The following is a 13,876-nucleotide window of genomic DNA, read 5'->3' as shown; positions in this document are numbered from 1 at the left end:
AGACATGGCTAGACCTTCCAGCAAGACAATGATCCAAAGCATTCAGCAAAGGAAACTCTCAATTGGTTTCATAGAAAGGAAATCAAGTCCCTGACTTCAATCCAATTGAACAGTTTTGGAAGTTAACTAAAGATCAGAATTCACAAAAGGGGGCCCTGGAATCTTCAATATTAAAAGACTATCTGTTTAAAAAAATGGGCCAAAATCACACCGGAATACATGCTCTTCCCCAAAGTATTTAAGAAATTTATGCAGGCGTGTTCAATACTTTTTTTCATGTGTCATTCCACTTTATTACACATAACTCTACTTATGGACTTTAATGTTTGGATTTTTTTATATGGGTGGATTATCTGAGTTTATACTAATGTCTGGTGCAAATGTCATGCAAATAGCCTCATTGGAAGTATACTTACTGAAAAAAATTTTCATGTTCAATACTTATTTTCCCCACTGTACATGATGTCAACAAGCAGGAAGATAATGAGGAGCAGTAGTTCTACTCAAACTACGTGTGCACATAGTCTATGGAAGATTGGTCAAATCTAGCAAGTAGGAAAGGTTAAGTGGATGACGTGAAAGTGAAAGTAAGACACGAAAGTTAAGGTTGCTTTTGATATAGTACAAAGACACAAAACTGTTGCTCTAAATAGTGATTATGTTGTCTTTGAAAGGTTCTCTTATTGACGCATTTAGCCACAATTTGGATTAACACCTGCTTTTACAAGGCGGAAATATTTAGGTGCAAAATAGACGTGCGCTTTCATGGACAGTTTTCGTACATACAGGGAAATACCTAATTAAGTATACATACTCTTTTGATCCCGCAAGGGAAATTTGGTCTCTGCATTTATCCCAATCCGTGAATTAGTGAAACGCACACAGTGTACACAGTGAGGTGAAGCACACACTAATCCCGGCGCAGTGAGCTGCCTGCATCAACAGCAGCGCTCGGGGAGCAGTGAGGGGTTAGGTGCCTTGCTCAAGGGCACTTCAGCCATGCCTACTGGTCGGGGTTCGAACCGGCAACCCTCCGGTTACAGGTCCGAAGTGCTAACCAGTAGGCCACGGCTGCCCCAAATTATGCCCCTAATTAGGCGCATTTTACGCTTCTCCTCCCATCTTTCTACACGAAACTCCCACTTTCCCCCGACCCTCCTATGAATGCATATGCATGAGACGGAAAAGTGCAATTTGACATTCTCGCCATTTTTTTACGCACACGTTGCGAAGCAAATACGCCTGAAGAGGGCGGAAAAGCGCTAATACATCTGGCCCTGTCTATGAAGTGTAGGCACAAAGTTTTAAGGTGTTGCATGGGCTTATACCCTATCCAAAGTTCTAACTGCTTTCTTTTTCATGAAAAGCATAGCGAAGGGAGGGAGCTGTCACCCCACCTGGCCTCGACAGCTTTTGCTAGTACTTTGTACTATTACTTTCAGTACTTAAGTATATTTATAATGGCCTACTTGTCATACTTGTACTTAAGTGGTGTGCTTATAGATTACTTTTACTTTTACTTAAGACATTTCCTGATCAAATATCTGTACTTCTACTCAAGTGTGGGGGTCCAGATACTTTATACAACTCTGTAAATTAAATTACAGTTAATTCATTTATTAATCTATTATCAATTGATGTATCTACTGATAATTTGTTTGTCTGTCTTTCCATCCATCCACTAACTCTCTTTTTAGCAACAATATGATGGCCTTGCTACTGACTGGAACTCCATTCAAATCCTACTGAATGACTGGAGAGACAAATGCAGTACTGTGGTTTGTAAGTATACCATATTTGTGTCGGTAACACTTTATTTTAATGTGTCGCTGTTACAGTGTACTTACCTAATTAAGTACAGTGGTACAACCTGTGTAACAACATGTACTATCAGGTACTATCATTGTACTTGCATAATGTATTTGTGAGTACCTACATATAGTTGTTACATTGTAATACTGAGTGCTTTTACAAAACTTTGCCAATTTGCCTAAATTTTCATCAGAGGCAAAGAGCTGACCTGAGACCTGCTGGATGGGGTAAATCGGGTCATGATAGATTTGATATACAAAGCATGCTTAGCTCCAGTCAAGGCCTCATTGTCTTCAGTGTACATGTAACAGCTGTGCTGCTACAACCTTGTTACTCTTTGATACAGTGGAATAAACTGGAACAGGTCTTGTCTTGGAACAGGTCTACTAATTCACATGTACTGTGTGGTGTAACAGCAGACACATTTTAACACATCAATTACAGGATGTATATAAGTAGATGTAAGTACTTAACTGGTACACTTTATTTTAATGGGTTTATTCCACTGTATCAAAAGAGTAATAAATGTGTACCAACACAGTTGATACATGTACTACAGTATGTAGGGTAATGGCAGACATGTTCCAAGACACCAATGACACAACATACATGTAATATGTAATTGTAAGTACTTAACTGGTACACTTCATTTTAATGGGTTTATGCCACTGTATCAAAGAGCAATAAGTGTGTACCAACACAGTTAATATATGTACTACGTAGTGAATTAGTAGACCTGTTCCAAGACATCGAAGACATAACATACATGTCATATGTACATGTAAGTAATTAACTGGTACACGTAATAGGTTTATTCCACTGTATCAAAGAGTAACAAGGTAACATGTACTGAAGACAATGAGGCCTTGACTGGAGCTAAGAATGCTTTGTATATCAAATCTATCATGACCAGATTTACCCCATCCAGCAGGTCTCAGGTCAGCTCTTTGCCTCTGATGAAAATTTAGGCAAATTGGCAAAGTTTTGTAAAAGCACTCAGTATTACAATGTAACAACTATATGTAGGTACCCACAAATACATTATGCAAGTACAATGATAGTACCTGATAGTACATGTTGTTACACAGGTTGTACCACTGTACCTAATTAGGTAGGTACACTGTAACAGCGACACATTAAAATAAAGTGTTACCGTGTCTATATAGGATGTGCAAAAAAATCTGTTTTGTATTATTTTCTATTATTATTTTATTTTGATGTCCAGTTTGGAAAGTTGACTAAGAAAGCAACCACAATTATTACTTCAGAAAAGAGTTTTACATTTACATTAGAAACTACAGTACCTAGTACAACTTGTACAACTAAATATGAGAGCTATTGATCTACAAGATTGAAAACCTGTTCATTGATTTAATTTAGAATTTGTTTCTTAATCTTAAACTCATTTTCTGTGCACGTCTTTAGGTCAGAATTTGACTGGCAGTGGCCAAGCAGACATGCCCTCTTTAGATCAATTCAAGCAAGCTTTGACAGAACTCTCTGATTGGTTGTCACATGTTGACCACATGGTGCAGAACCAGAGGGTCACTGTTGGTGACATAGATGAAATAAATCAAATGATTGTCAAGCTGAAGGTGAGTCTGATATATACATAAACTTAATAACATAACATAAACTTACATAAATGTGTAATATGTGCCGAGGGCTAAACCATTGATGATTAATGATACCAAAAAGAATGATCTTAGATTTGTCAATCTGCACTCCACTTTATCACATTGACATGATAAGCATTGCCATAAACATGGAAGGTTTTTCCTTCTGATTAATACTGTATATTGATAAAAATAATATTAGTTAAGCACCTTAAGTAAGTAGAATGTTCAGGTATGTACACCGTTTCGTGAGAGAAATATAAACATCCCCGTCCTTCATCAGTTGCTCTATCCACATGCTAATTAGGCCTAAATTACAAGTGCCTGTTTAGTTTCTGTTTTGGATTAGATTTTTTGTTTTTAGACTTTAAAGACACTTAAATGATAATTTCACATTCTCTGGTTGTGCTGCTAGAGTCTAAATGGACAGTGATATGATTGAATCTGTGCAGTTCTCATGCATGTGTGGCCTAACCAACTACACACAATCCAATGCAGGATAAATCTATAATGAGAATTGTATTGTTGTCGATAATTATCAATCTGCTGAAATTGTAGACTATTTAAATCACATTTCATGACGTTCCTTTTTTTTTCTTTGCATTCAAAAGTAGCAAAAAGTTGTCAATCAGAGAATGCAGAAGTATAATCACTTCCATCTCCTGAGTCACATATGCTCAACATTTTAATTGGTTTGTCTTTGACCCATGTTACACATTTTCACCAAATTCCATTAAAGCGGGCAAGTAGTTTTTGCTTAATTCTGCAAACAAACCAATTTACCAACCAACCAAACTTAATGCAGTTTAGCTAACAGGTTTTTAATTAATGGTTTCCAAAGGAAAGTCTACAGACCCTGGAGGAGAGATGCCATCAATTGGATGCTCAGATAACTACAGCTCAGAACCTTAAGAACAAAACCACCTCTCAGGAGACGCGCTCTGCCATTACAGACCACAGTAAGTCATTAGACATCTGTTTTGCAGTTCATGTTGAATATGATATTCAGTTCCAATTTCCTGTCTGAAAAATGACTCCACTCGCTGTACCTAATCAATCTTCATTTGAAATGTTGGCTGTCAATCTTCACTTCACATCCACTGTTGTTACGGTTTTGTACAGACCACCTAAACCATCAAAGGTGTTTCCCCTATGTATTCAGCAGAGGTGCAGCACCACTCCTAGAATTTGTGCGCCGTTGCAAAAAAGTCACATGATCAGTAGCCTAACTAAAAAAATAAATAAAAAAACACATAAGTAAACTGCGGGAACAGCTGCCGTTCTTTCTTCTCCAGGTTTGATGTCAACAAATAATAGTAGGCTAACATGGAAGCCACAGTCAAGGATTTGTTTATGTTTGTGTTTATGTTTGTTTATTAGCAGATGCAATTTTGTGCAAAAAAACGTATCCTACATTACATTTTAAACAAGGAACCAAATGAAACACGCCAGCGAGGTAGTTCGCCCCTACCTTCAGTATTCCCAGATAAATTCCACGCAGGGTTTTGTTTTTGTTTGTTCTATTTATACAGTCAATGCTTTCAAACCCTGTGTTGATAACATACCTAGGCTGTGAAATTAAGGCCTAGCCTACTGTTGGGTTAAATGGAATTTGAGTGAAAGGATACACAACCATTTACATGGATAGTTCCTTGTCATTCCTGTAAAGCTCACCAAAATCATAGAAATTATCATTGCAAGACACTTCTCTTATAATCCAAGATAGAGTTTCTTTGAGTTGTTAGGCTTTTGAGCATTTATTTTAACATATGACATGGAAAATATAATGAATTTCATCCACATATCGTTATGCACAATGCACAACAAAGCTACTACTGTAAGTTAGCTTAAAACCGTGAGACTCAAGCAAGCCTAACGGGCCACCACGACCTTAAAGTGACAAGCACTCAATTCGACTTCCACAGTACCAATACAGTGTAATGACAGGAAAGGCAAGTCTATATAGTTTATACATTCTATATAGCAAGGGCATAGGTTTGGTCTCAGCTTTGGTGGGTTTGGTGCTTGAAAAGGTAAAATTAGTCTCAGAGTTCACTACTAAGTGTTATTGCCTTGGCTAATGTCATGACATTTGTGGTGTGTAGGCCTAATTGAGAAGAACTTGAAAGTAATTAGCTTTCAGTCTCACAGTTTTAGGCTAGTGGAAAATAGTTACGCATAGTGCAAGGATATGTGGATGCAATTCATTATGTTTTGGTGGCTTCGGACTTGCCAGAGGGTTACCAGAGGGTTGCCGGTTCGAACCCCGACCAGTAGGAACGGCTGAAGTGCCCTTGAGCAAGGCACCTAACCCCTCACTGCTAAGTTTGTAACAACCCCCCCCCCCCCTCATGGCTAATAAGATATTAATTTTGTCACCTTTGTAACATTTTAGTTTTAGTGTACCGTGGTGTATGACTTTAAACAGCGAGTGTGCTTGGTATGATGATCAGCTCATCTAATGCAGGGTAGGACTACGTTTTGACAAGCATACAAATTCACCCTGTTCTTGCCCCATCTGAAATGATTCCTCTACTTTTGCTGCCTCCATCTTTTCTGTATTTGTTGTGTAAAAAAACGTTGTATATGATGGCACTGAAGTCTTAAGTTAGTGAATTGGCTAACAGTGTTATTTGGTAACCAAATAGCCTACACATTGCGCTACACGCTGCGTAGGCTACGTGCATTCTCTCTCCTGCTGATTTGCGTTCAGTACAGGGGCGGAGCTACGTGGTGGCCAGGGGGGGCCACGGCCACCACTGGTCAAAGCTAGGCCACCCTGCTGGCCCCCCCAGCTCCGTTCAGTGAAAAGTAAAAAAAAAAAGAATTGCTGCCGTTTTCGACAACACTTTGCAAAGCAGGGACTGAACCAATTACTGCACAGCTATCTACGACCATTGGCCCAGTCAGGAAGTGTAGCCTACGGTTCTGATCACATCGTGAGTAGGCCTAGTGCAGCAGCAGCAGCAGCGGGACAATTCAAGTCATCTGTTAAAAACACTTGACAGTAGACTAGGCTAGCCTACTACTTAACCTCAGTAACAGGTGAGTTGATGAGTTGGAACATTAATGCTAATAAGATGTTAGAATGTGTCACGAATCATAGCCAAGTGAGCTGCGTTGGGCTGTCCTTGTTAGGTAGCCTAGGCTCTGACATGGATGTGTGGGGCTGATCAAAAATAATCGGATGCCCGCGGGAACGCTGTTACAAGAATATTTCGATAAAATTCGAGTGAAATGCAAGCATATTAGGCACATATCTCCAGATGGCTCCAGGTAGGCTAATAGGGCCTAGCCTAGGCTACTTTATAAATACATAATTTGCTGACTGCGTGTGGTTCTTGCCATAGCTGGTCAGGCAGAGGCAGGCTGCTTTGCCTGAATTCTTTGTTACATTGCTCCGGAACTGTTCATCGCAGCGAGATGAAACCTTAATTGCGTGACAGAGCAGAAGTGGGGCTTTCCAACGAGACTAAACACTTGTCTGTGCGATCAAGTATGAAAATAAAAATAAATATCATGTAATTAAATAAAATTGATTCATATTCACAGTTCACCTGCGCACCCATTACTCTCGTTGAATTACTCGCGAACCCGTGATCGCATAGATATGGCAAGCATATCAGAAGAAAGAGGAGACACAGGGCTATCTATTGGTACCAAGTATATCGTTCCTTCTGGGCTATAAAAACAGACAACGTGACTGCAAAATAAAATAATGTACAAAAACCAACGCTGCACACCTATTACTCTCGTTTGAATTAGGCCCTACTCATGAACAGTTCAGTAGCCAAGTGCGTAATATTGCAAAAGTTGAAAAATAAATGTGTTTATTAGCCTACAGAAAATAAATAGCCTACTATTATACTACAGTGCAGTGAAGAGTTTGGAGAGTAAAGTTATAGGGCAACTTGAAGTTTTATGAAAATAATTTACGAACCAGAACATAAAGACCATGGAGCTTCTATTTCTTGCAGCTGTTAAAACACCCGCTAGATAGTTTAAATACCCACCAACATTCGTTTTTGCAGTAGCCTACAGATTATTTCTGAAAGTTATTTGTCTACTAGGCCTAGCCTACTGGCTGATTTATCAAACGAGTGCTTTCTCGTTTGTCCTCCGCAAACTACAGGTGTTTTAGTAGAGAGCCATTGAATAAGCGATGCCAAGCAATTTCTGTAACACTTTTTGTGACAAATATCTCCTCATTTAATGTAAGTTCCTTCGGACAATAGGCCTATGTTCTACTCTACGTGCAGTTGTCCTCCATCTCAGTTGCATCAGTTTTCTACATTTTGAAGGTTCTAAAATATGATGATATGCTTCACTGAATCCTTCTCTTTTTCTTTCATTTGTCCAGCTAACTTTTCCATTGAAACTAGCCATTTATGATGGATTACACACTCGACATTCTGAAATGTCCTGCACGATCAAGGCCAAATTAAGTTATCACGCAGCCACTCTGTTAGCAGCATGAGTGCTGATGGTGACGGTGCGTTTCTGATGTCAGATTATTATGTAGGCTAGCCTACTAGACTGTTCTCACGTTGCAGCGCTTTACTTATATGAAGTAGCATTAATCAATATGAGGGGCAGAGGGGGATAAATGTTGTCCCCACCGGGGATAAAAATAATTTAGCAGAGTTAGGGATAGGAAAACCAGAGGGGGGGAAATCCCCACCATCCCCCCACCTACAAATCGCACCCTGCTTATACTTATTGTAGTATACGTAAACCTAGTGACAGGGACGCTGGCGAGTCTAACGCAGCTCCGTCTGGCTTGTTTTTATTCAGTATTTTTAATATTTATCACGAATGCATTGAACATTGTGTTACATTTTTATCTATAGTAGTTTAGCTAAGTTTAATAGTTATATATAGTTACTTTTCCCTATAAGTAAGTGCGACAGTTTTATTTTTTACGTGTTCAATGCGTTTCGCCTGGAGTCATCCCACTGACCTGCGCTTTTGACTTCGGTGGACTCCAGCGAAAGTTTGGCCGAAATAGACCACTGCCAGCTGCAACATTTACTGGATTACAGATGAGGCAATACTCACGGAGTGAACTTTACTGCCTTTGGGGAAACTTTGAGCCTCCTGCAGAACTCCTATACCAATGTGACATCCTCCGGCGTCCGAAGTATATCCACCGAGGATCCCGCTGTGACAAAATATACATCAAAAAGGACAACAAGGCGATTCCCTCTCTCTGGTCTGTTAACCGCTGCAAAGTGAAGCATGATCGACGAGTTGATCACCGCCTCTCTGCCCAGGTCAAATGTACACACTCACTTCAACCGAGTAAAAGTTGGACTTTACAACATCAGATCTATCTCCAACAAAGCTCCTTTGATCAGCGACTTTATTACAGACCATACAATCTTCCATCTGAATCAGGCTGTTCCGTCTGGATATGTTTACATCTGCAAGCCACGCTCTTCCGGGAGAGGGGGCGGTCTCGCCCTGCTCTATCGTGAGAACGTCAACTTGACACCGCTCACTTTGCCTGATCAATCCTCTTTTGAACTGCTGGCTGTCAAACTCCAACGATCTACACCTACCATTGTTGCGGTATTGTACAGACCTCCTAAACCATCAAGTGTGTTTTTTTCTGAACTTTCAACTGCCCTCACTGAACTTAATGCAATGTCTCCTAACATTATTTTGGTGGGTGATTTTAATTTACACCTGGATAATTCTACTAAAACATGCACAAAAGACTTTATGGACATGCTTGATTGCTTTGACATCAGTCAATACATTGACTTTCCAACTCACAACAAAGGCCATATTTTAGATCTTGGTGGTATGGTAGGTATAACACCTATCAATTTCAGTACTGCTAAATTACCCATATCAGACCACAAAGTTGTACTATTTGACACCTATCTGTCCATCAGGAAATCCAAAGTTCAGCATGTCATGTCATATCGCAACATAAAAAAGGTAGTGCCAGAGGAACTTACTTCACTAGTTACCTCCTATCCTTGCCCTTCTCCCAATGCTTCAGTAGTGAATCTGGTTGGCAATTACAACAACTGCATGTCTGCAGCACTCAACAGTCTTGCCCCCTTAAAGACACGGACCGTTTCGTTTGTGCACTCCGCACCTTGGTTCACTCCTGAACTACGCCAAATGAAGTCAATGGGTCGGCGCCTGGAGCGACTATCAAAAAAGACTGGTCTTGCTGTCCACCAAGGGATGTACTCGGAGCACATTCTTCAGTACAAAAAAACACCCTCTGTTGCAAAGAGCTCATACTATGCAAGGATCATCAATGAGGGAGAAGGAAACACCAGGGCTCTCTTTTCCACTGTACGTGGCCTCCTCAAGCCACCTGATAGTACCATCTATCAGAATGCATCTGTTGAACGCTGCTCAGCCTTCTTTTTTTAAACAAAAATTGAGGCAATCCATCAGCAATTGGAGTGTTCAATTACTAAGCTGAAACAACCATGCTCCTTGATTGAGTTGGGCTCACCTACAATAAATGCACTCAGTGTGAATTCAGTCTCCCTGCTGAAAGTTACATATCTGGTCTCATCACCAAGTGCAACTCCTCCACCTGTTAGTTGGACTCTGTTCCGACAAGCCTAGTCAAGATGTGCCTACCACCCATCATCTCAATGATAACATCAATAATTAACACCTCGCTCATCACTGGTCAAATCCCTCCTTCATTGAAGACTGCTATTGTCAAACCAACCCTGAAAAAACCTTGGCTGAACCATGATGACCTCAACAACTACCGACCCATCACCAATTTACCATTCATTTCAAAAATTATGGAGAGGGTGGTGGCATCTCAACTCCAGGATAATTTGAAGGACAATGATCTGTTTGAGCCATTTCAGTCTGGATTTCGACCAAAGCACAGCGCAGAGACTGCCTTGGTGAAGGTAACAAATGACCTCCTCTGCACAGCTGATGCTGGACTCATTTCCATCCTAATCCTCCTTGACCTGAGTGCAACTTTTGACACCATATCCCATCAGCTGCTTCTGGAGCGTCTTACCAACATTGGAGTGCAGGGCAGTGTTCATCAATGGTTTACCTCCTATCTCTCTGGCAGGACACAGCTTGTCCAGATTTTGGACCACAAGTCGGAGAGTGCTGCTGTCACAAAGGGAGTGCCACAGAGGTCTGTTCTGGGGCCCCTGCTCTTCATCATCTACCTCCTCCCACAGGGAAATATCCTGAGGCAACATGGTGTTCAGTTTCACTGCTATGCTGATGACACCCAGCTTTATATGTCCACCAAACCGACTGCCTCCCTTCCTCCTGCTGCGATGACTGCCTGTCTGCATGATATAAATCTATGGATGACTAACAACTACCTGAAACTGAACAGTAACAAGACTGAATGTTGGCTCAAAAACAAAGCTGGCAAAGATGGAAAACAGACTCTCCCTATCTATAGATGGCTCCAACATTGCCTGCTCCACCAAGGTGAAGAGTCTTGGTGTTATACTAGACAGCACACTTTCATTCACTGCCCATATTAACAGTGTGTCTCGCAGCGCCTTTTTCCATCTGCGCAACATCGCAAGACTGCGCCTCTCCCTCAATCAGCAGAGTGCAGAAGTACCTGTAAACACCTATGTTACATCCCGCATTGATTACTGCAATTCTATCTTCTCTGGCATTCCACAGAAATCACTCCACCACCTCCAAATAATCCAGAACTCTGCAGCCAGGATAGTAACAGGCACAAAGTCCACAAGCCACATAACACCTGTACTGTTGCAGCTACAGTTGTTTTATCTGTGAAGCGACCTTGGGTGTCCTGAAAGGCGTTTTTAAATAAAATGTATTATTATTATTATTATTATTACTACTGTTTTCTATGGCATATTGTCATTAGATGAAATAACAAACAATTCAAAGAAAATCTTTCTGGGATCATGGAAGAGATAAGTGTTTCGCCATGTTCATTTCTATGACTATAGAAATGCACCATAGTTTATCTTTTATTTCTTTGCATTGTGCAGGCTACACTCACAAATACATTACATACACTGAATATAGAAACAGGAAACTGTCTCAGATCCATTGTTTATTGTTTTTTATGACTGCAAGATTCTAGCTTAAGGTAAGTCAGTGACATGGTAACTATCATGATAGCGCGACTTCTATTATGTTGTGCTATATGCGACTATCCATGCTGCACACCCCTAATCAACATGACTCCTAACCTTGGTTGAAAGATTACAGAAGCTAGTTTAGCTGAAACAATATACTGGGTAACATCACCAGTTAATACAATTTTTCACAGTAGAAACCACATTTGAAAGCCTGGTCATGTTGAGCTAGTTGTAGTTGCCAGTTTACAATGGCAAAGCTTTGTATGTCCATGTTCTTCTTTGGTGGTATAGCTGATCTACAATGCACAAAAAGGGGCAACAATGTACATGCTGAAGGGCAAAGAGAATATTAAAATATAAGTATAAGTATATATAACAGAAGCCTACTAGGAAGCAAAGTTCTTAGAATCTTTGCAAGGAAGTGTCTGGCAGTTTGAGGACAAGAAACGATGCATCAAAGGGTCAAAATAGTAGCAGCCAAAGAGGATTGTTGATAACAGATGTCAGATGATAACAGATGATAAGTGATGATGTAAAATAAAAAATCTTTGGCAGCACGCAATTAATGCGTTAGCCTACTAGTACCAGGTTGCTAGGTTACGGGGACGCTGGTGAGACACGCCGCTCCGTCTGGCATCATGTTTTTGTTTGTTTTTATGTAATGTTCGTAATTTTATGTAATGTCATGTTTATTTTTTGTATTGGTTTGTCTAGTTAAATGTTTTCCCTATTTATTCACGCTATTTTTGATAGTTTTCGTGTTATTTTTAGTCCTTTTTACTGCTTCTAAGTCAGCTGATGTCGTTGACATTTGTCCATTGGGAGCTTGCTATGGCTAGCTTTTGCCCTAGCTTGGCATCGGACATCCTTCCATCTATCCGTGAGCGGTGCAGCACTTCACTGTCTGGTCGAGAGGATCTCTCGGGACAGCTGGACGGTCCTAGGCTACTCTGCGAAAGATCTGCCGTGGCCGCCGAGCTGTTGCTGACCTGCGAGCTGCCATGCCAACTGCAGACTCTGACATTCTTCCATCCATCCGTGAACAGTGCACTTCACTGTCTGGTCGAGGGGATCTCTCGGTACAGCTGGACCTAGGCTAGCTACTCTGCGAAAGATCTGCCGTGGCCGCCGAGCTGTTGCTGACCTGCGAGCTGCCTTGCCAACTGCAGACTAACGTTAACGGTGAAGAGCTGCAATCTCACGGAGCAACAAACGGTCGCTGTTAAGTCCACCGAATTGCGGATCTACATGATCGCCCAGTACTTTGGACTGTGCTCCAGTCATCTCCAGACTGTGGTCTACAAGGCCTAGCTTCTAATGTTAACGTTATCTCTAGACTGCCAGTGAATTCACCGGGTTGGTCAGTTGCTAAAGAACTTTGTTGGCATTGCATTGGTTGTGAAGACACAGCTCTGTGCGCAGTTTTCACGGATCATCATTGCCCTTGGACATTTTCAGCTGGTTTGGAAATTGGACTAATTTTAACATGACTTTTACCCCTTTTTAAATATATTTTCTTTTTTTTTTTTTATTTGTTTATTTGTTTAGTTGTCTGTCTTGTATGTATTGGTGTCACGGGTACGCTGGCGACTACGCCGCTCCGTCCGGCATTTTTTGTATTTGTTATTTTTTAAATGTATTTGTCATGTCTTGATGTCATGGGTACGCTGGCGACTACGCCGCTCCATCCGGCATTGTTTGTCTTGTTGTTATGCGTCTTGTTTGTGGAGCGCTTTGGGTTGCACTATGTGCATGTTAAATGCGCTTTAAAAATAAATATGACTTGACTACTCTTTAAGTATAAGCATATATACTCTTTTGATCCCGTGAGGGAAATTTGCATTTATCTCAATCCGTGAATTAGTGAAACACACTCAGCACACAGTGAACACACAGTGAGGTGAAGCACACACTAATCCCGGCGCAGTGAGCTGCCTGCAACAACAGCGGCGCTCGGGGAGCAGTGAGGGGTTACAGTGGGCAGTGCTTCGACTTGGCCAGCTTCACTCGCGGTCCGCGCGTGGGATCACACGGTATCACGCAACTTTAATTTGTATTTTTCCAGTGAGACGCTGCAACAACCTAAACAACCGGTAGATGGCTCAAGTGAGCAGGGTGTCTCGTAAAAAGAAATAGAGCCTGGAAAACCCAACACAGACTTCACTACAGACTTTAGCAGACTGGTTTAGAAATAATTTAATAGCCAGAAATATGCCTGCCCTGCCCTAATAAAGAAATATTTGGTTAACCCCGGTGAATCCCGTTTGCAGCCGTAGAAGAAACGCAGGACAAATTAAACATTCTGGTTTTCTCCGAGTGCAACGATGATAGACATCTTTTGGACAAAATCTAGAGCATATTAAC

At 41.0% G+C, this 13,876-nt stretch overlaps 1 protein-coding gene across 10 annotated transcripts in view; it reads left to right on the top strand.

Annotated features, from left to right (window-relative positions):
• The window catches only part of dmd (dystrophin), a 481,347-nt gene that overhangs the window by 274,676 nt on the left and 192,795 nt on the right, over positions 1 to 13,876 (top strand). For all 10 annotated transcript variants that reach the window (XM_042077917.1, XM_042077916.1, XM_042077914.1 and 7 more), the window contains 3 exons: positions 1,698 to 1,782; positions 3,238 to 3,407; positions 4,270 to 4,387. In XM_042077917.1, coding sequence (XP_041933851.1) covers positions 1,698 to 1,782; positions 3,238 to 3,407; positions 4,270 to 4,387 — 373 coding nt within the window. The remainder of the gene's footprint in view (positions 1 to 1,697; positions 1,783 to 3,237; positions 3,408 to 4,269; positions 4,388 to 13,876) is intronic.

This window comes from Alosa sapidissima, chromosome 22, assembly GCF_018492685.1.
Source record: "Alosa sapidissima isolate fAloSap1 chromosome 22, fAloSap1.pri, whole genome shotgun sequence".
NCBI classification, from domain to species: Eukaryota; Metazoa; Chordata; class Actinopteri; order Clupeiformes; family Clupeidae; genus Alosa; species Alosa sapidissima.
Note: the sequence above shows the minus strand (reverse complement) of the source record. Positions and strands in the feature narration are given on the sequence as shown.